The sequence below is a fragment of the Bos javanicus genome, chromosome 9 (assembly GCF_032452875.1).
Source record: "Bos javanicus breed banteng chromosome 9, ARS-OSU_banteng_1.0, whole genome shotgun sequence".
NCBI lineage: Eukaryota > Metazoa > Chordata > Mammalia > Artiodactyla > Bovidae > Bos > Bos javanicus.
The window spans coordinates 23,255,075-23,278,225 of NC_083876.1; the positions used below are offsets into that span (position 1 = coordinate 23,255,075).

General features: G+C 38.4%; 1 protein-coding gene across 2 annotated transcripts in view; it reads right to left on the reverse strand.

The window, feature by feature from the left end:
• The window catches only part of ME1 (malic enzyme 1), a 214,090-nt gene that overhangs the window by 82,025 nt on the left and 108,914 nt on the right, over window positions 1-23,151 (reverse strand). For both annotated transcript variants that reach the window (XM_061427308.1, XM_061427309.1), the window contains exon 6: window positions 13,911-14,014. In XM_061427308.1, coding sequence (XP_061283292.1) covers window positions 13,911-14,014 — 104 coding nt within the window. The remainder of the gene's footprint in view (window positions 1-13,910; window positions 14,015-23,151) is intronic.

Sequence of the window (23,151 nt, forward strand, 5' to 3'; positions counted from 1 at the left end):
ACTAAAGATGTGAAAAAAAAAAATGGGTCACCATCTGTGGACACCACAAAGAAAAACAGTCTAAAGAATTAACCACTACATCATGGTTAAGTCAAAATTGTGGCATGCTGTGTTAATTCTGGCTTGCTTTATAATTTGTAAAACAAAAATAACAGTCAAGTGATGGAAAATTGAATTAGCCAGAATGTAATCATCTTGGTAATATGAATAATTACTTTATTCTTATGTCTTGATTATGACAAATTTTACACAAATTTTGTTACAGCTTTAAATAATAGAACTTGGAAATCTATCAGCTCAAAAAGATCTACTACCAGCTTGCATCAAATGTATAGTCCTTATTTTATATAACATACCAACTTCAGTACTTATTTTTAGTCCCTCAAGAAATAGTCTATTGAGATCTGAGAAAATCAGGTATTCACCACTCACATCTTTATGGTTCTCTTTCCAATGAAAATGATGCAAGTAACTCATCAAAAAGAAGGCATGTTTAAAATTTAATTTCCTAGTAATAGTGAAACATTTGTACCAATTCACTCATATTCTCTGTGTGGTCTCCCTCTGAGTATAGTTCAATTCAGTTCAACAAGTGTTTAATATATATCTCTTCTGTATCAGGCATTAACATAAGAACTTGCTCATAAAATGAACAAACTAGATCACTGTTGGGGAACATACGTTCCAGTGGGTGAGACACATAGTAAGCAATAAATGTAATAAATAAATAAACTATATACAATGATGTAATCTATATAAATAATATAAAGTTATACCATAAGGGACTTCCCCTAGTCCAGGGGTTAAAACTTTGCCTTCTGATGCAGGGGGTGCAGCTGTGATCTCTAGTCAGGGAGCTATGATCCCACATACCTTGTGGCCAAAAACAAAAACATAATGCAGTAAACCAAAACCAAAGAAGTAATGCAACAAAATCAATAAAGACATAAAGACTTTAAAAATGGTCCACCTCAAAAAAAAATGTGAAAAAAGAAAGTTATCTTATAAGGAAAAAGTCACGCCAAACAATTGTATCAGGAGAGCCAGGGGTGGCAAGAAGGTTGGGCTGATTTCAGTTATTATCTGGATGGGGCAATAAGGATAAGGCTTAGGAGAAGGTAAGATTTCAATAAAGACTAAAAAACCAAGTTAATCAAGTAGATTTCAGGGAGGGAAGGGGGCAGGTGGGGGAGAGTGGAGGATATTTTAGAAAGAAGTACAAGAAAGCGCAAATGTTCTGAGGTGGGAACATGCCCTGAGAGTCCAATGCCAGGGCAGGCAGGGCAGACAGAGTGACCTCTGCACAGGAGATCAGGATGGGCCAACACAGGGGCTCTGACTTTTACTAACTGAGACATGCTGCCCATCAGCAATAATGTTAAGTCAAGATACAACATTAATTGCAAATTAGATTCCAAACTTCCTAAAGAACAAAAGAGTCCCTTTTAATTTTGACCTTACCCCCACCACCTTTCTGACTTTGCTTAATTCCCCTTTTCCTTTCAACATCTTTAATTTCCAATAGTAAAATTCTATCTCATTCAAGTACGGTAACACTATTTCGCCATCAAACCCAGCCATATAGATTAAGGTTAGTCTTTGAAAGTAAAAACTAAACTACTTTCATAGGTGCGTATCTGCTCTGTTTATAAAGACATGTAAACTAAGGAGGGCAGGAAAAGAAGATTACACACAAAAGGAGGCAGGAAAAGATGATGATAACCTTATTGTGATCCACAAAGCATTGTTACTTGTAGTGGTTTTTTGGTTTTTGTTTTTAGGTTAATCGATGAATACGACTAAGGAAATCTACAGTGATTATTCTTTTTTAGTATCAGCAACTAGCAGATATATCCAAATTTTTCTAACTTAATACGTATGGTAATATAGATGGACAACAACAAGAAAGAAAAATTTTAAGGAACTGGGCTGTACTTCCACAGTGGCTCAGTGGTAAAGGATCCGCCTGCCAATACAGGAGACATGGGTTCGATCCCTGGGTTGGGAGGATTCTACATCCTGCAGAGCAACTGAGCCTGTGCTCTAGAGCCCAGGAGACACAACTACTGAGCCCCTGTGTTTCAACTACCGAAGCCCATGTGCCCATCACTTCATGAGAAATAAATGGGGAAACAGTGGAAACAGTGTCAGACTTTATTTTTTGGGGCTCCAAAATCACTGCAGATGGTGATTGCAGCCATGAAATTAAAAGACGCTTACTCCTTGGAAGGAAAGTTATGACCAACCTAGATAGCTTATTAAAAAGCAGAGACATTACTTTGCCAACAAAGGTCTGTCTAGTCAAGGCTATGGTTTCTCCAGTGATCATGTATGGATGTGAGAGTTGGTCTGTGAAGAAAGCTGAGCACTGAAGAATTGATGCTTTTGAACTGTGGTGTTGGAGAAGACTCTTGAGAGTCCCTTGGACTGCAAGGAGATCCAACCAGTCCATTCTAAAGGAGATCAGTCCTGGGTGTTCATTGGAAGGACTGATGCTGAAGCTGAAACTCCAATACTTTGGTCACCTCATGCGAAGAGTTGACTCATTGGAAAAGACTCTGATGCTGGGAGGGATTGGGAGTGGGAGGAGAAGGGGACAACAGAGGATGAGATGGCTGGATGGCATCACTGACTCAATGGACATGAGTCTGAGTGAACTCTGGGAGTTGGTGATGGACAGGGAGGCCTGGAGTGCTGCGATTCATGGGGTCGCAAAGAGTCAGACACAACTGAGCGACTGAACTGAACTGACATGCCCTTAGGGCCCGCACACGAGAGAGGCTACCACAGTGAGAAGCCACTCACCGGAAGTAGAGAAAAGCCCACGCAGCAATGAAGATCCACCACAGCCAAAAATAATAAATAAATAAAAGAAGTTAGGGTTCAGTTAGCTAAATGAAAGTCAGAAGAAAGAGAGGAAGCATGGTATACAAACTGTCAAACCACAATGATTATCTTTAATAAATAAAATGATACAGCTTTCATAAACTCAGATAAAAGATCAACGGATTCCTCTACATAGATCTCAATGCTTGTTGATTCAAAGAGAAAAAGACAGGCAATAATGGATACAACAACGGGAATTTACTAAAACACTTTTCTTCTTTAGAGAAAATGTAAACTCTAAAACATAAACGTCTCTCTGTAATTAAAATTCAAACCTTTAGTTTACTAATAGCAGAGCCACTTTATTCATAAAACTGTATGATTCTCTAGTTTATGTTAGAAAATCACCTTTCCTTCAGATATGTGTCACAGTAGTTTTGATGGCTTCAACATTTAAGTAATGCTTTCAACAGGGTTATTTTATACTCACTAGTGGCACAGTAGGGCTTCTCTGACAGCTCAGTTGGTAAAGAATTGGCCTGCAATGCAGGAGACCCTGGTTCGATTCCTGGGTTGGGAAGATTCATTGGAGAAGGGATAGACTACCCACACCCCAGTATTCTTGGGCTGCCCTTGTGGCTCAGCTGGTAAAGAACCTGCCTGCAGTGAGGGAAACCTGGGTTAGGAAGATCCCCTAGAGAAGGGAAAGGTTACCCACTCCAGTATTGTGGCCTGGAGAATTCCATGGACTGTATAGTCCATGGGATCGCAGAGTAGGACATGACTGAATGACTTTCACTTTCACATGGTACAGTATAATGTGGGACAGTGAGAAAAAAACGATCCCTTGATAACAAAGTTTTTTTGACAGAACTCATATTCAAGTAAGGAAAACAGGGCACAATAAAGTAACATATGTAATACTCACACAGAATAAAACCAGTGTAAAAAATATGCATCCATATTAAAGGAATGCTAGAATTAATGCAATCAGAATTAATGTTTAGAATAAAATTAGAAAAGAAAAGCATCTGCAAGAAAAGAGTTGTAAACTATATTCAGAAAGAGATAATAAATTTGATTTGTTCCTCCAAGTCAAACTGGCTCCTCCAAGACTGGACTGGAATATGGGCCAAGATGCAAAACTAGCATTAAAATACTGAAGTATTGGACTGGCCAAAAAGTTTGTTCGGGTTTTTGTGCGATCTTATGGAAATATCCAAACGAATTCTTTGGCCAACCCAATACACATCCATCTTAAATCTTTAAGGGAATAAAACTGTATATATATATTTACACATATGTATACCTAAAGCACACCTATAGATTGCTAATACTTACATGACCTATCTTTTTCATGTACTTGAAAAAAAAGTGGAGAGAAAGTTATAAATAGAAATACCTGGCATTTCAAGAAAAATATGGCTATAGTGAAAGTGTGAATCTGATTTTTCTTTGGATGGAAAAATGGAAAAAAAACATCTGAGTCATAAATTTGATTTGAGTCATGTTCCTTAGTTACATGGTTGCTGATTTTTCTCATATTGACAGACATTCTTTCCACTGATTTTTTTTTCAAATGGTTTACCTCACCTTTGGACCACAAGGAAGACTAGCAGGTGGTGTCCCATACAGTCATATGTTTTTATTAAATTTCTTACGAAAACCTAAGGAACTTATGCTGATCAAAGTGACAGGTGGAATCCAAAGGGCCTCAAAGATTTATAGATAAAATCATCTAAGCTATAAATATACCCATTCAGCTAAAAAAAGGATCAGGAATAAAAGGCAATGATTGGAACAGGTGGAAGAAGGCAGCACAGAAAGTCAGCCATGAAATTAACCGCAGCAGAAACAGGAGAAAGAATGATAACAGGGAAGTAACGAGGCCCCTTCTGTAAGGCGCAACCAAAGATTCAGTGTAGAACGGTGGAGAAAGTGTTGAACTGCAGCCCTGAGTAATGATGAAGAGCACATTAACTTGTATATCTGATGACATCTTTAGAAAGAGAAAGTATTATAATAATTATAAAAATATATTTAGTAAATCTGGCCACGATAATCAGGGGCTATATGGCTTATTCCTTTGAAATCTAATTTTGAGAACTCTGACCAAATTAATAACCTCTCTGAATAGTCTGGTGTGTCTCAGGCAAACTGTCAAGGCTCTGGTTCAGTGTCAAATCAGTAGAGAAAACATCCTTTTATGAAAACACCATTATCACACCCTGCAGAAGTGGCAGATGGTATGGCTTCAGATTAAGATTACTTCCCTTAGGTGTTAAGTGACAGAGCAAAATAAAATCTGTGATGGCAGCCAAGGTTGAGGTCTAAATATAATAATCATCTCTGCTTCCATTCCTAGTACTTTCAAGTGATTTTTTATTTTAATCATTTAAAAAGAAAAACGAAAAAAGATTAAGTCACAGATGAATAGCTTCTATTACTTTCATTAAAAAAATTTATGTACCACAGCTTTCTTATCTATACTGGAGCCTATTATACAGAGTGAAGTAAGCCAGAAGGAAAAATACCAATACAGTATACTAACGCATATATATGGAATTTAGAAAGATGGTAACAATAACCCAGTATACGAGACAGCAAAAGAGACACTGATGTATAGAACAGTCTTATGGACTCTGTGGGAGAGGGAGAGGGTGGGAAGATTTGGGAGAATGACATTGAAACATGTAAAATATCATGTAAGAAACGAGCTGCCAGTCCAGGTTCGATGCACGATACTGGATGCTTGGGGCTAGTGCACTGGGACGACCCAGAGGGATGGTATGGGGAGGGAGGGTTCAGAATGGGGAACACATGTATACCTGTGGCGGATTCATTTTGATATTTGGCAAAACTAATACAATTATGTAAAGTTTAAAAATAAAATAAAATTTAAAAAATAAATAAAAAAAAATAAAAATTAAATTAAAAAAAATTTAATACTAGCTTTTTAAAGCTCTCTTGAGGTACTGTTTTTCTTTTTTTGTTTTCTCATTTAGTTAATAACTATGAATGAAATTCCAAAGGATTTTAGACAATAGAGCTGAAGCTGTCACTACTGTTCTTATTAATTTTCAGATGCAATTGATTTTGGAAAACAAAAGCTACTTGAAGAAGTACAACCACAAAATAGAAACAAATATTTAAGGAGTAACCTACAAGTAGTATTTTTAGTATGTACTTGGCAGTATGTAAGGATTATAAGAGGTTTAATATTTCCTGAAATTAAATCACATGAAAATATTTATGTGACTTATTTAAAATATCAGAGTTCTTCCATTCGTATCTATCATTTTAAGCTACATAAACAAAATAAATCAAATTCAATCATTCACCTGACAAATATTTACTGAGTACTTATCACATGCTAGATAATATCTTTGGAGAAGGCAATGGCACCCCACTCCAGTACTTTTGCCTAGAAAATCCCATGGACGGAGGAGCCTGGTAGGCTGCAGTCCATGGGGTCACTAAGAGTCGGACACGACTGAGCGACTTCACTTTCACTTTTCACTTTCATGCATTGGAGAAGGAAATGGCAACCCACTCCAGTGTTCTTGCCTGGAGAATCCCAAGGATGGGGGAGCCTGGTGGGCTGCCGTCTCTGGGGCTGCACAGAGTCGGACACGGCTAAAGCGACTTAGCAGCAGCAGCAGATAATATCTTAAAGACCAGGGATATGGCAGTGAAAGAAAGAGAAAACTCCTGCTCTCGTGAAACTTACAGCATAGGGAAGTAGGCAGAACATAAATAATTAAATATAAATACATGAGATACTGATAAATGCAGGGAAGAAAAAAACTGAATTAGAGGTATAATTACAAAGAAGTTGGTCATGGAAGGCCTCTCTGAGAAAGAAATAGTTGAGGAAATTATATTTTATTTTATATTATTATTTCTCTCTTTTTCTCCCCCACGCCAATCAGGGATGGAACCTGGGCCCTAGCAGTGAAAGCGCCCAAGTTCTTACCACTGTACTGCCAAGAAAATCCCTTGGGCAAGCGGGGGAGGGAGCAGGATTTTAAGTATCTCTTTAAAGGAGGCAAGAGAGCTAGCCATGTGGAAAACTGGGTAAGGTAAGGATGGGAACGATTTCAAGAAGAAAAACTGGCAAGCCCTGAGGCATCAGCATGCCTGGGTTTACTCAGAAAAATAGCAAACAAGCAGTCAGTTGGTCCGGGGTCTTTTTCTGCTATTGCAAGGACTTACTTTTATTCTCTGCAGGGCTTCCCACTTGGCTTGGAAGGTAAAGCATCTGTCTTCAATGCAGGAGACCCGGGTTTGGTCCTCTGGAGAAGGGAATGGCAACCCACTCCAGTATTCTTGCCTGGGAAATCCCACATACAGAGGCGGGCTACAATCCATGGAGTCACAGAGAATCAGACATGACTGACTGACTAGTGCTTTCAACACTTTGACTTCATTTTAATTCTGCATGAAATGATAAGCCCTTGAGGATTTTGAGCAGAGAAATTACCTAACTTACAATCATTTTAGCCTCAGTGCTAGGGACAGACTAAGGGGGCACACAAGGGAGGAAGCAGTCAAACTAGTCAGGAGACTGACAATAATCAGGGAGAAGATACGGGAAGTAATAACAGAGGCAATGAGAAGGGCCTAGATCCTGGATATACTCTCAAATTAGAGCTAACGAGTTTTGTGCGCCGAAGAATTGATGCTTTTGAACTGTGGTGTTGGAGAAGACTCTTGAGAGTCCCTTGGACTGCAAGGAGATCCAACCAGTCTATTCTTAAGGAGATCAGCCCTGGGATTTCTTTGGAAGGAATGATGCTAAAGCTGAAACTCCAGTACTTTGGCCACCTCATGCGAAGAGTTGACTCATTGGAAAAGACTCTGATGCTGGGAGGGATTGGGGGCAGGAGGAGAAGGGGACGACAGAGGATGAGATGTCTGGATGGCATCACTGACTCGATGGACGTGAGTCTGAGTGAACTCCGGGAGTTGGTGATGGACAGGGAGGCCTGGCTGCTGCGATTCATGGGGTCGCAAAGAGTCAGACACGACTGAGCGACTGATCTGATCTGATCTGATCTGATGGGTACGGAGTGATAATGCCAATGAGTTTCACCTCAGGAACAGGACAAATGGGGCTGTCATTTACTGAAATAGGAAATCCTACAACAGAAGCAGGGGTCAGCGAGGTGGGAGGTCAGGAGTCCAATTCTGGACTTCTCCATATGCTCTTGTCTATTACAGATCTAAGTCAAGGAGGAGGCTGACTATGATTCTAGAGTTCCAAGAGATACAGACTCAAAACATAGATTTGGGAGTTACAGATACAAGAAGAACCAGAGGAGGTCATCAAGGGAAGTGAAGATAAACAGGACCTAGGAAAGCACCAAGCCCTGGAGTACCACAAGGGACAGAGGTCAAGGGGACGGGAAGAAAGAAGCCAAGAGAGGTGTGAAGGAGCAACCAGTGAGGTAGGAAGAAAGCAAGGAGGGTGTGCTACTCAGGACACAGAGGGAAGAAAACCATGAGATAAAAATGCTCAGTGAACATATGTGGATATAGAAACTATTTTCTACTCAGGATTATTTTCTTAATCGATATTTGCAAATATGTAATTGGACCAACTGATAAAATCACTGAAAAGGCAAGTTAGGGAAATGGACCGGTGGTATTACTCCACAGGAGATGCTCCTTAGTATCTGTTCTAATCAATCAATATTTTCTAGATTCAGTTTTCCACTGTTTATGAATTTACCTAACTATAGTCAAAGAGCTCTTATCAACTTGCAACAAAAGTAGCATGCCTAAAAAAGTATCATGACTGACAACTGACTTTATAGAATGTATCTAGTAACTTACCTGACATATAAATTAAGTCATTTCCTATTATTCTCAGTACAATTTCCTGTTTCTTCCATTGTAATTACCATAAATTGCATTGTTTCATTTCCTTATTTGCTTGTGTATTATCTGACTCCTCTAGTAAAGAAGCTATGTGACAGTCAAAGATTATTTTTGTCTGATTCAGTTCCATATTCCCAGCACCAAACACAGTGCCTGGCTTTCAATAAATGAACAAATGGGTCAAAACAGTGAAAAAGAAGAAACAGTTTGATGTGACATTTTTACTGGAGAAATTGAGCTTCTTTTAGCACATGGTTTCCTGAAGCAACTCAATGTTTGCTCCAACGGTCAATGTTTCCAAAACAAGAATACTATGCAGAGGCTAGCATTTGTCTGTCACGTGACTTAGAATATCAGAAATATGGTCCCTCCTAAGACTCTAGCACGTGCCTTTATTACAAACCTCAATACTTTTTTCTGCTCAGCTTTTATCTTTATCTAAACATTACTGTGACATGGCTCTCAGATTCCCCACTGTTGTCCCAGGGACTGTCTCAGCTACAGGGAGCCCTAAACCATAGGTCATGCTCCTTCTCAGGGGGACCCACATCCAACGACTAAATGATGCACAAACAGGAAGGCTGGGCCATCTCAGGCAATGGAGGACAACTCTGAAAAGCTACTGTGGTTCCAGAGTTCTCCATGGGGCCGGAGGAAGGTGTCTTGTGCTGCATCCCAGCTCAGTTCTGTCCCTGTGCCCATTTCTTCTCCCTCTGCACCCCTTACATGGGAGTTGACCTCTAGGGCACTTCTTACAAACCTCTTGAAGACCAAAGTGTGCTTCCGAATATGTCCCAGATATCCTAATCTGTGACTGATGGTACCAGGAGTGGTCCGAGAAAGCAGGTGACAGGATGGGGCTGCGGAGCTGGATCCCTAGTTGTCTGTCTGGCAGTGAGGACCCTAACCCCAGGGGAACACAGAGAAGCCCTGGCACAAGGTGGCTGTCCAACAGTTAAAGCTCTTGCCAGGGATAGGTTGGGCTGACAGGTCAGCAGAAGGGAACAGTGTAGCTGGAATGATATTTGAGAAACAGAAGAGAAATAATAACTTTAAGGACAATGGGCAAAGACAATAAAAAGCTAAGGGCAATACATGTATAACTCATTTACTTTGCTATATACCAGAAACTAATACAACATTGTAAATCAACTACACTCCAATAATATTTTTAAAAAGAAAAAGAACGCCTTTGGAAATTTGAAAGAAATAAAAAAGCTAAAAGCAAGTAACGACCAACCTGAAAGCCAGAGGAACTCTCTGGTAGGTATGAAAATGTTTATCAGGCCTTTCGGGCAGAGAAAGCTAATGACCAGGAGCTGGGATTAAGTGTCAGAGCAGTCAAAAACTCCCAAACCTGCAGGCACGGGAGATGTGCTAAGTCAACATCCTGACTGGAAAAGACCAGGTTCCTCCCACGTGGCACAAGATGTCTTACTCGATACCTCCCCAAAATCTTGAACTCTCAAATTCCCCAGAACTTTCTGAACCAGTATAAGTAGCCCTGCCCCTTCTTTCTTGGGGAGGATGTAGGTAGAGGCTTCTCCCCAATAAGACAAAACTATCTATCCCTAACCCCCGATCTGTTCACCCCCACCTCCTCTCCAGACACTCGGGCCTATGTAACTAGGGTTATATCACAATATAACCCACATAGGGTGATGAGGCCTGAAAAAGAAAGACACTATTTGAGGAAGGAACTGAAAGATCTAGCAAGTTTACATTAGCAAGGAGAGTACATGTAAGATTAAATCCTGAAGGTGTTTGATCAAAGGGGCTGGAATTTAAGATTAGACAAGGGAGAGTTTATCCATGTGAGGATGGGTTTCCCTTGTAGCTCAGGCAGTTGGTAAAGAATCTGCCTGCAATGCAGGAGACCCATGTTTGATCCCTGGGTAGGGAAGATCCCCTGGAGAAGGAAATGGCAACCCACTCCAGTATTCTTGCCTGGAGAACTCCATGGACAGAGGAGCCCAGCAGGCCCAGTCCATCGAGTCACGAGTCAGACATGACTTAGGTACTAAACCAGCACTACCACCACCATCCATGTGAGGGCGCCGTCCTAAGAGGCAAGACTTAAAACCAGCAAGAATCTCAGGAAATGTGTGAACTGGCTACTAGGATGGTACCTAAAAACAAGGATGAAGTAATAGCTCATGTTAAATATGAAATGCCAGAAACTCTATGGCAGTGGTCAGAAGAGGGGCGCACAGGTTCAGAGAGTATATTCTGGGGTGCACATGCTGCATAGGGCCAGAACCCCATCAGATGGAGATATTCCACAGGAAGGCCCAGAAAACACACCACTAACCTAAGTTGCAAGGAAGGTACTAGTGAGATGACATCTACTTTACTAGGTTCCGAGTGGTGGCTCTCTTCTGAAGACCAGAAGTGACAGAGGGAAGGTATGTAAGAGAATTAGGCTCATCAACAGCAACGGGGATAACAGAACCAGGTGAAGATCAGAAGCCACCAGAAGCCAGGTGGGCACGATTATCCTGAGAGTGGCAAGGCTGGTGTATGGGGTGTGTTTGACCCACAGAGAGTTATTGACATAATTAATAAAATATGGCATCCCAACAAGGCGACTATTCAACATGTACATTCAAAATAAATCAAAGATGAATGGCCACAAAGTGGAGAGTAGTTGCCCCAATAATGTCTCAATCACTGACTCAGTTTCCAAATCTTAGCTAACTTTTGGACCCAGAACTCACTGATTGAAGAAGTCGTCTAGTCTCCAGAGGGAAGGACCATGTAACATTATAACAAGAATACAAGGTAGTAATTCCCCCAACCTTCCCCCAAAGGGACCTACAGTCCTTTAATCCAGCAACTGTGCGCCAAGGAGACAGACTACTCAGACATTCTGAGGGCACAGACCTGAAGCATCAGTATGCTGTCATCCCTGTTAGAAGGATTTAGAGCCCAAGCATAAATGGAGCCCTGGCCAAGGTCTAGCTCGTAATGGGCCCTGGGACCACAGACCCACATGGCGGTGATTTCCTCAGTCCTCAAATACAGAACCAGGACAGATACCTACTTGGTGACTGCTACAACACCCGTAACAAGTCTCTGGCCCATGAGCTAAGAAATATAATTGTGGAGAAAGCCAAAAGGAAGAAATTACAACTGCCCCAACTCAATCCTCACAAGAGGTAAATTAGAAAACCAACATAATATTGGTTGGGGAGTGGGGAATGGAAATGAGTTTTTCCTAGGGGTCTAAATAGACAGCATGAAAGTGTGGTCCCAAGGGCTGTTGGCAAGTCGACACTGTAGTTCAGCTTCTCCTTCATCCACTTCTTTTCCTGTACTTTCCCTTACAAAAGGGTAGATTCCAATTGCACTCCTTAATAACTCCATCTAGAATCCGATTCCTGGCTAAGCCAACTCCTAACAGGCATTTGCCACCTTGAATGTAAGCTACATTTCCTTTTTAAATAATTTTGGGTTTCTCTTCAGGATTACGTCCCAATTTAATTTGGTAGCGGTAGTAGGTTTCATTTCTAGAAAACTCTTCCCAAAGTAGAGTTATGCTAGAAAGTATCTTTGAAAAGTCTGTGGGGTTTTTCTCTGGGAAGAACCCAGAAGTGTAATTCCTGATTTATAGGTGGTCTCTGCATTTTAAATTATTGTTGACTTTTGTCAATCCCCATTTCCTATTATAGATCTTAGGTAACTTCTCAATTCAACATTAAACACACACACACACAGTTTTTCTGATTCTAGATTGACAAAGCTCATTCAAAATTAGCTTTTCATCCAGAAAGCTTTTTACTGTTTATGGAATTATTTCTCTTTTTGTTTCTGTGGAATTATTTCTCTTTTATTTCAACAGCATAAGTATATAGGCCATACATTTCTCTCTTTATTTCAACAATATTTAAGTACATAGGCCATATATGCTATATTCATGACTCAGTTTCTTGGTAAATATACCGAAGTCACCCATATAAAGATAAATTTTGTTTACACAAACAGACAAATAAAAACAAATATGCTGAGAATTTCTTTTTCTTTTATGCCACCTTGTAGTATTCTCTATACAATCTCTTGACTAATATTGCTACCTACAAAGTTACACATAATTGCACAATCTTATATCAATTTTAAAGGGTAAGAAATTTAAAATTAAATATGAAAAACTTCTGGTAATTAACTGTACCATGAACTCTTGAATTTTAGAGTTGCTCAACTATGTCTATAAGTACAATTTAATTAAATAAGTTAAATAACAATACGAAATAAATCAGACACGGGTTTTAAAAAAGTAGTCCATACTAACTGGTAAATGTACTTCTCACTAAAACCTTGGGTAACATTCAAAATATTCTATATATTTTCCAAGCTGATGAGAGCACTTTCTGCTATTGAATTCAACTTCTTCAAATTAAACCTTATAATAAAAAGAAACCAGAAGTATGTCTATAGTTACAGTTGATGCCAGTGATGAGTTCATTTCTATGAAAAACCAAAGCAACATATATGTTTTTAAATAGTACATGGTTTCTGTGGCTATACAGAGACAAATGGGACCACTGTTAGTGTGAAAAAAATTCTCTCAGAGTATGTTACTAAATTATGGCAGAAGTCTCTACTTTGAAGGAAAAAAATAGAAAATTTTATAGCAGCCCTTGGTCCACAATTAAATGAAGTATTCAGTGAAATATTGTACTGCATCTTAATCAAATACAGTAGACTAAATCAGAGATTCGTGGACGTTGCTTCATTCTGGACCCTGCGGATCGTACTTATTCATGCTCACTTCTCTGCCTCTCCTACCACAAAAGAGTTAGATTCACCCAGGAAGATGATGGAAGACCAGATTTTATCAGCAGCCAGAAACAAAATGCAGACTGCCAATAATCATGAAAAGGCTTACTTAGGTAATTTAGTCACTGGCCACTGCCTCATTCAAAATAATTATGAATCCCAAACCATAGAAGCTGAAGTTTCTTGTAAGAAAAAAGTATCTTCAGGGATAGAAACACAGACAACTTTTGGGGGGACAGACACATGACATTATCATTTGGTCAGCAATATTTATGAGGATATACATATATATATTTCACTCAAATCACTTATAATTATTAAACATATTATACCAAACTTGAACATTTTTATAGTTTATTATGTTAGATTATCTTTAAGTTTTTGAAATCCAACTTAAATATAGACAAAATAAAGATTATACATACTTGAGAGAAACTGCCTCCATGAATTCATCCAAAAAATCATCATATTCAGGACCTCTTACTCTTCTCTGCCGTAGTCCAATGTACAATGGATCTTTAAGTAACTCCTATTTTTAAAAAAAATTACCATAAATATAGAAACAACGAAAGGCAAATCATTACTTTTTCTGAGTGAGCCTCAGTTTTCTCATATGTATAAGAGTAGAAATTTAAATAAAATCTAGCTATTTTGTTTCAGAATTAACCTATAGAGTTATTATTTAGTATTATATATATCTACAATGTTAATAAGAACACAAAATATAGTTACTAAACATTAAAAGCATTCTTATGTTTTCATTGTTATTCTTAGGTCTTATTCTTGAGAAAAGAAAAGGTATTACAATCTCTCAGCTGTGCCAAATTTAGATTTTACAGGCAAAGTTTACCACCCAGAAAAATAACAAAGTTTTGAAGTATCATATTAGCTTAGTAAATGGAAACACAGCAATTCCTTTCTTGGATCTATTTTTTGTTTTTGAAAGAAAAATCTTAAACATTTTGAGTATATCTTTAATAAGATTGTTGACTGATGTTAAAAACCTTTTAGTCTTAAATAAGACTTTTCTTAAACTTTTAAAACTTTACACAGTTTAAGTTTTTCCAAAACTAATATATATCAGACAACACTACGCTGTTCATGCTTTAGAATGGGTAATTTTATTAAATCAGTTATTAATTGAGGTATAATTTATATACAGTAATATGCACACATTTATAACAAAAGCTCTCAGTAAACTACGAATAGAAAGCCAGTCCAGGTTCGATGCACGATACTGGATGCTTGGGGCTGGTGCACTGGGACGATCCAGAGGGATGGTATGGGGAGGGAGAAGGGAGAAGGGTTCAGGATGGGGAACACATGTATACCTGTGGCAGATTCATTTTGATATATGGCAAAACCAATACAATATTATAAAGTAAAATAAAATAAAGTTAAAAAAAAAAAAAAGAAAGAAAGGAACTTCCTCTACCTGGGCTTGCCAGGTAGCTCAGATGGTAAATATCTGCCTACAATGTGGGAGATCTGGGTTCGATCCCTGGGTCAGGAAGATCCCCTAGGAAAGGGAATGGCAACCCACTCCAGTATTCTTGCCTGGAGAATCCCATAGACAGAGGAACCTGGAGGGCTATAGTACAGGGGATTGAAAAGAGCTGGACATGACTGAGCAACTAAAATTTTCTTTTCTTTCCCCAACCTAGTAAAAAACATCTGTGCAAAACCCACAATGAACAACCCCTAAGACTAGAAACAAGACAAAGATATTTCTACTCTCATTATTTCTATCAAATGCTATATATACTAGAGATCCTAGCCATTACAGTTACACAAGAAAAAGAAAAAATAGGAATAAAGGTTGGAAAGGAAGAAACAAACTGTTTTTATTTGTACACAAAGGATCATATACATGGAAATACTAAAGAATCTATGCAAGAAATCCACTAGAAAAAAATATGTGAATTTAACATGAATGTAGAATATAAGGCCAATTTATATAAAGCAAATGTATATCTATATACTAGCAATGAATCGGAGAAGGCAATGGCACCCCACTCCAGTACTCTTGCCTGGAAAATCCCAAGGACAGGGGAGCCTGGTGGGCTGCAGTCCATGGGGTCGCTAAGAGTCAGACATGACTGAGCGACTTCACTTTCACTTTTCACTTTCATGCATTGGAGAAGGAAATGGCAACCCACTCCAGTGTTCTTGCCTTGAGAATCCCAGGGATGGGAGAGCCTGGTGGGCTGCCGTCTATGGGGTCGCACAGAGTCAGACATGACTGACGAGACTTAGCAGCAGCAGCAATGAATAGTTGAAATAAAATACATGACTCCACTTACAATAGCACTCCAGAACACGAAATTCATAGGGACATATTCAACAAAATATGTGTAAGGCCTATATACCAGAAACCACAAAATATTGCTAAAAGAAATTACAAAGACAAACTTTTTTGGGAAAAAATGGTAATCTGTGTGATAAAAAAAGAAACCATGTACAAAACTATCACCTTCAGTAATCTAGAAAAGAGGAAAATGCACTTAATGAGCTTATAAATCTGACTAAAAAGATTTTCAGGAATAATGTTGAATGTGTAAATTAGCTGTATGCTAAGGCTAAAATGGATAAGAACTATAGAAGGAAATGTTCAGTCTCTGAGAAAAATTTAAACAGAATATAGAGGGCACAAAACTTGTGTGTAAAAGATTTCTAAAGTAAAATAAGGCCAGCAGCCAAAGATCAAATTAAGTGTGCGACTGTAACAAGTCTTTTGAGAACCTCTGAATGATTTAAAGTGGAACCTAAGAGACTTAGGTTCCTAAAAGATTTTTGTCTAGTTCAGTGGGGCTGGTCCACAGCACTCTGCTATGTCAGCCAATATACAGAGAAGGTCTGTTTTGAAAAGAACTGTGAGTAGGGCTTTATCTAATAGGAGACTATAATCTAATACATAGAAAGCTAAAAAAAAAAAAAAAAGTAAGGGTACTGCACTACTTGGATTAATTGACACAGGGATACTTCGAAACGAAAATACTTCACTGGGTCCTCAACTATCCATAGGCAAGAAGCTTGCTGAGAAAGTTATTCAGGATGCAACACAACTATTTCTTATGGAAAAGGAAGACTATCTAAGAGGATATAACCAAGAACCCAGCCAGTAGAGCCAAAAGCCTAGGAGAACAATGAACTACAGAATCACATTCTGAGGAAATGAAACTGGGCCCGATTCAAAGAACATTCCCTGTCCCTCAAGTAGCTGGCCTGGCAACACGTCCAGTGCAAATTCAGAACACTTAGTGTTACGTGATTCTTATCCCCGCCATTCTGGACGGGAGTGTTTATTGTGGAGGTTCTGCCCCTGCCATCCACTGTATGTCTGGTATGTGGGAGCAGATAAGACCAGTCGCACACCACAGAGCAAAACACAAGAATATTCACCCACATCTAGACCTGATTTAGATGATGGGATCCTGAACTTTGGGCCTGCTGTTGCTACTGGGATGTCATTTTTGGAGACCTAGGATGGATACAAGCATATTTTACCTGCAGAGTGTGAACAATATGTGAAGAATTAGAATCTATAAGAAGGATGAGAAGCTATATGTCCCAAGCATTCCAGCCTCCCTAGCCATCTCAGGGAATCATGATCGTTAATAGTAATTATTTTAAGTCACTATGATTAGATAGGTTTGTTATAAACAATATGATTTTGTAGGTATACTTACGTTATTAAGAAGGTTAAACCATGTGAATTACTTGAGTTGGAATTTGCTTAAAGCCAACAGGAATTATAGCCCAGTTCACATCTGGTGTCTTAGAATAATTACTAATAGCATTCTCTCTCACTGTGAAACTGCCTTGGTCTGGCCAATACATTTTGTTGGTCATCCCACTTATAATGTAGTGCCCAACAATGAGTTAAGGCTTTCTGGCAAGCTGGAAGTTAACATATCAAATCATAAAAAAGTATTTCACATGAAATGCAGAATCTGAAACTGAGTGCTCTTGTAAAGCCCAGCTGTTCCTTGAAGTCTAAAAACTTTAAACAATCTACTGGCAGTCTTCTGAACAGCTGATGTTGAAGTGCCAATGAGCGATTAACGGCTGCCAGAATTAAAATACTTTCTCCATGTCTGGGATATATTTGGACTTCTAAAACGTGAATCAGAAAAAGAACACAATTGAGAAAAGATGTCACACGTTTCCCCTGCTTTGTTCTCTCATTCTTTCCCATGCTAATAATTAAAGTATATCATAAAGAAGTCTGGCTACAGTGAAGTGTCAATTATGAAGATCTATGAACAAGATAGCTTTTGAATTAAATCAGAAGTTAAAAACTTCTTCTAGCCATAATGTCTCTATCAGAAATTACTATTTTTTTAAAAAAATTCATGATAATTAAGGCTTCAATAATGAGTGCATTCTTGGAAAGTTGGCTGACAAAAAAATAACATCTACAAAAAGCAATTTAACAAGATTATCCCATTTTAATAATGGCTCCACAGACCACGTAGCCTGGCACAGAGGTGACATTAATTTGTTGGATTAAAAGTTTCTCGCAGCCAAGAGTAAACACTTAATAGATGTTTGTTGGAAAATAAATGAAAGACTTGGTATTAAGCAAACACTTTTAAAAAAAAGATAGACCTTCTTTAACAAGACATGTCACATGCAATGCATTTGTTGTCACTGAAGACTTACAGAGACTTAGAAGCATGTGAAAAGGAAACATTAGGGAGAGTAAAGAACAAAGCATATGGAAACATAAGAAGAGTCCCAAAGAGGAGATATGCTACGCTAAGTCACTTCAGTCGTGTCCGACTCTGTGCGACCCCATAGACAGCAGCCCACCAGGCTCCCCCATCCCTGGGATTCTCCAGGCAAGAACACTGGAGTGGGTTGCCATTTCCTTCTCCAATGCATGAAAGTGAAAAGTGAAAGTGAAGTCACTCAGTTGTGTCTGACTCTTAGCGACCCCATGGACTGCAGCCTACCAGGCTCCTCCGTCCATGGGATTTTCCAAGCAAGAGTACTGGAGTGGGGTGCCATTGCCTTCTCCGAAGAGGAGATAAGGAGTGCATATATTGGTAAAGTTAATTATTTTACTTCTTAGCACTGCCTCAATTCTGAAACCTTGGAAATTTTGATTTGACTAGTAATCACTGTTAACCTTGTTCATATCTCTCACATTTCTACCTTTCTCATCTAAAATTTTTGAGAATTACAAAATATTTTCTTAAGATTTTAAGGCTTTAAAAAAATCATTACAAAAAAATAATACTTCCTATTAGAAAACTTGAGAGCAACAAAATGTAAAATCAAAACCAAAGAAAACCAATAAGCTCTACCCATTCAGAACTACCCACCACTAGCACCTTGATGCATATTCTTCCAGGCCCCTCTCTCTGCATCTATGCATGTACAATATTATCTGTCCAAGTTGGGAACAATATCATAGACTGTTTTATAACCCTTTTTCACATAAGAATATTTGTAAAAAGTCTTCACATCACTCACTAGATGATTATTTTTAAAACTTGTGATCTGTATTGGAACTCTACCTTTCTAGAAAGGATGAACAAATTTACAATCCCCATACCCCACTGACATATATAGTAATAAATATGTTCCTTTTGTGGCAGCCAAAGGAAGATTTTTATCTTTCCACATATGTATGTGTGTACATATATGAAATATAAATGTAAAATACATAATATATAAATATATTTTTGTAATGTTAAAGTAGCATGCACTTATATTTCTTTTCTAATAAAGAATGCTGAGTGCTGAAGAGTTGATGCTTTTGAACTGTGGTGTTGGAGAAGACTCTTGAGAGTCCCTTGGACTGCAAGGAGATCAAACCAGTCAATCCTAAAGGAGATCAGTCCTGGGTGGAAGGACTGATATTGAAGCTGAAACTCCAATACTTTGGCCACCTCATGCGAAGAGCTGACTCATTTGAAAGACCCTGATGCTGGGAAAGATTGAGGGCAGGAGAAGAAGGGGACGACAGAGAATGAGATGGTTGGATGGCATCACCAACTCAATGGACATGGGTTTGGGTAGATTCCAGCAGTTGGTGATGGACAGGGAGGCCTGGTGTGCTGCAGTTCATGGGGCTGCAAAGAGTCGGATACGACTGAGTGACTGAATTGAACTGAATATCATTAAACATTTTTCATAAGTTTACTGACCATTCATGTCTTCATTTTAAAATTACCTGTAACCATGTTTTCTTAGGCAATTTGTATATTTCACATTTAGCATTTTCTTATTAACTTAAATGTTTTCTTTGAATACTAAGAACATTTTAAATCTTTATCTGCCATAAATGTTATGAATATTTTCCTTTTCAGCATTTGTTTAAATTATATTTATAATATATAGATAATCATACTCTATGCTGCTATTTACTCATTCTTTTAAATAAAAGACCAAATTCTGCAAAGAAATTATGTAAAATTTTTGTTGTTTTGCTGGTTCATGCCATCAATATGATTAAGCAATCTAATTGCTAATGGTCATCAAGAGTCTAAAGCAATACTTAAAGTGTCAGCATGCATATGAGCTGGCATGAAATGTTAAAAAGCTGTGGAAATAAAAATGACTAAAATTTGACTGTGATTCAGTAAGTCTGGATCAGAGCCTGGGATTTTGCATTCTTAACACATCCCCTCATTAATTCTGAACTGAACATTCAAGAGACGTACACTGAGAACCACATAAATTATTAAGCTAAAATAAAAGTATTCTACTTCCCTAAAAGTTCCCGTCTCAGGTAAATTTTTTTCTATTTTAGTTTATGTAACAGGCATTTCTAAGATATATCCCAAACTTCAAGGAATTCCTGAGACTTATAGTACATATAAAACCAAACTGAAATCTCCATTCTCTTTCCCAAGGCATCGGTGCTGTGCTTCAGAAAACAGATGAATAAATCCTTGATATAATCCATTGTCGCACTAATTTAGAGAGGGTGAGCTAAGAGGAGACAGTGAAAAAGTAACCATGTGACAATACAAACCAAGTTAGGCAGTGAGGATTATCTTTTCTTCTCTGACTTTACTATAATGATTAGGAATCATTCAAATGCAGGCTCACTTGTCTGAAGTGGCAAGCATAATATGAAAAGCAAAGATAAAAAGTGAGGAGGCTTGAGAGAAAAATGCTGACAATCTAGCTGGGACCATGTGATAGACAGAGTAATGAAATGCTTCTCCCCACAAACCTGTAAACTTGCTACCTTATGTGGCATAAGAAACTGTAGATGTGATGAAGGGTGAATCCTTAAAAGTGAAAAAACCTTTCTGGCTGTAGTCAAAGAAAGAAATGTGATGACAGAAGCAGAATCAGAGCGACACTACATTGCTAGTTTTGAAAACAGATTAAGGGGACCACGAACCAAGGAACAGATGCAGCCTCTAGAAGTTGGAAAAGACAAGGGTGTGGAACTCAGCCCTGCTGACGTCTTTAATGATTTTAGCCTTTTGAGACTTGTGCTTTCTAGCATTATAAGGTCATATATTTGTGCCATTTTAAGCCATTGTTTGTAATAATTTGTCATGATAGCAACAGAAACCTAATACCGGTCACAATCTAATGTCAACACTGACTTCTGTACATGAGCTGAAAAATACGTGGCAAGTACATATAACAGAAAATCTATAAGGTTTTTATTTTGTTCAGTTTCTCTCCAACAAGCTGCTTCATGCCAAACATAAAGGGCTCTTTCCAGAACACAAGTAGGAACCTCCTCAGTGGAAGAGACTTCAACTTTGTGACTTCAAGTTCCATCACAAGATCTAGATGATTCTAGATCTCAATACACTGTACACATGATCTGAAGGCCAGACTGAATATAAAACCAGATCAGAAAAGCTGAGACCTGGAGCAATGGTTTAATAAACAGAGAATGACTATGTAGAGACAATAATCTCCTATACATACTGAATAGGAGTATGAATTCTCCAGAGCCTCTTGAGAACTGATCATGTGTTACAGGCTCAACTGGGTTTGCAACCTCCCCCAAATTCAGAGGTTCAAGCCCAAATCCCAGTGTCTCAGAATATGACTGTATTTGTAGACAGAGTCTTTAAAAAGATAATTAAGTTAAATGATGTCACTAGGGTGGGCCCTAATCCAACATGACTGGTGCTCTTCTAAGAAAAAAAATTAAGACACAGATACACAGAGGAAATAACCATGTATAGATACTGAAGGAAGACGAGCCAAGAGAGAGACTTTAGAAGAAACTGACTGCTGATACCCTGATCATGGATCTCTAGCCTTTAGAACTATGAGAAATAACTTCTATTGGTTAAGCCACCCAGTTTATGGTACTGTTATAGCAGCCCTAGCAAGCACACCCCATGTGACAGCTGTAGCAGTGTTTAAGGCCTAACAACACATGGAAGAGCGTGGAGGGTCCACAAGGCACATTTACTCACATTTTTAGTAAAATATCAAGCTTTGATATTGGTCACTTACTTAAAAGACAAATGATAAACATAACTTCCATGAAAAGATTTGTCAACAACAGGGGAAAAAAGTATGGCTCCTCTTAAAAGATAAAAACAATTTACTTCAGGTAAAACATAAAGTTTTATACACACACACACACATATATATGTGTGTGTGTGTATATGTGTGTGTGTGTGTGTGTGTATATATATATATATTTTTTTTTTTTTAAGTCACTCAGTCATGTTTGACTCTTTGTGAACTCATGGACTTGTAGCCTGCCAGGCGCCTCTGTCCGTGAAATTCTCTAGGCCACCATGCTGGAGTGGAGAGCCTTCCCTTCTCCAGGGGATCTTCCCAACCCAGGAATTGAACCCAGGTCTCCTGCACTGCAGGAGGATTCTTTACCATCTGATCCACCAGGGAAGCCGCTATGAAAAGATTTGGCAACAACAGGGAAAAAAAGAAATAAAGTATGGGATCCTCATAAAGTGAAGTGAGAGTCGCTCAGTCGTGTCTGACTTTGCGACCCCATGGACTATACAGTCCATGGAATTCTCCAAGCCAGAATACTGGAGTGGGTAGTCTTTCCCTTCTCCAGGAGATCTTCTCAACCCAGGGACTGAACGCAGGTCTCCTGCATTGCAGGCAGATTCTTGACCAGCTGAGCCACAAGGTAAGCCCATTCTCTTAAAGACAAAAACAATTTACTTCAGGTAAAGGATAAACTTTATATAGCAATTGCTTTACAAGTAAATTAAAGAAAACATGGACTACGAAATAACAGATTAAAGATAAGGTGAAAACACAATCATCCTACCTAAATAAATGCTTTGCATTATTAACTTAAAAAATAAGAGTATATTTTAGTCAAGTGCTTCTGTAAACTTCAAGTAGTGAGCTGCAGAGATTTAAGGAGTCAGAAAATGAGGACTGACTTACCAATCAGCTGTTAACTCCTTTTCCACTTTCATTACTACTCAATATAGGTATTTTTGATAAAAGAAGAAAACATTTATAAGATAATTTATTAAAAAGGGATCTAATCCTCAAGAAATTTTCTAGATTCTGGAAAAAAACCCTAAATGTTGTGACGAATTAATTCTGTATTTCTATTATGAAGTATAAAACTGAACAGAGATCCACAAAACAGATGAGATTAAAAACTGCTATTGCAGATATTTTGACTACAAGTGGTTTTTCCACATGTGAAAGTGGAACAAAGAATGGCAACATAAAAAC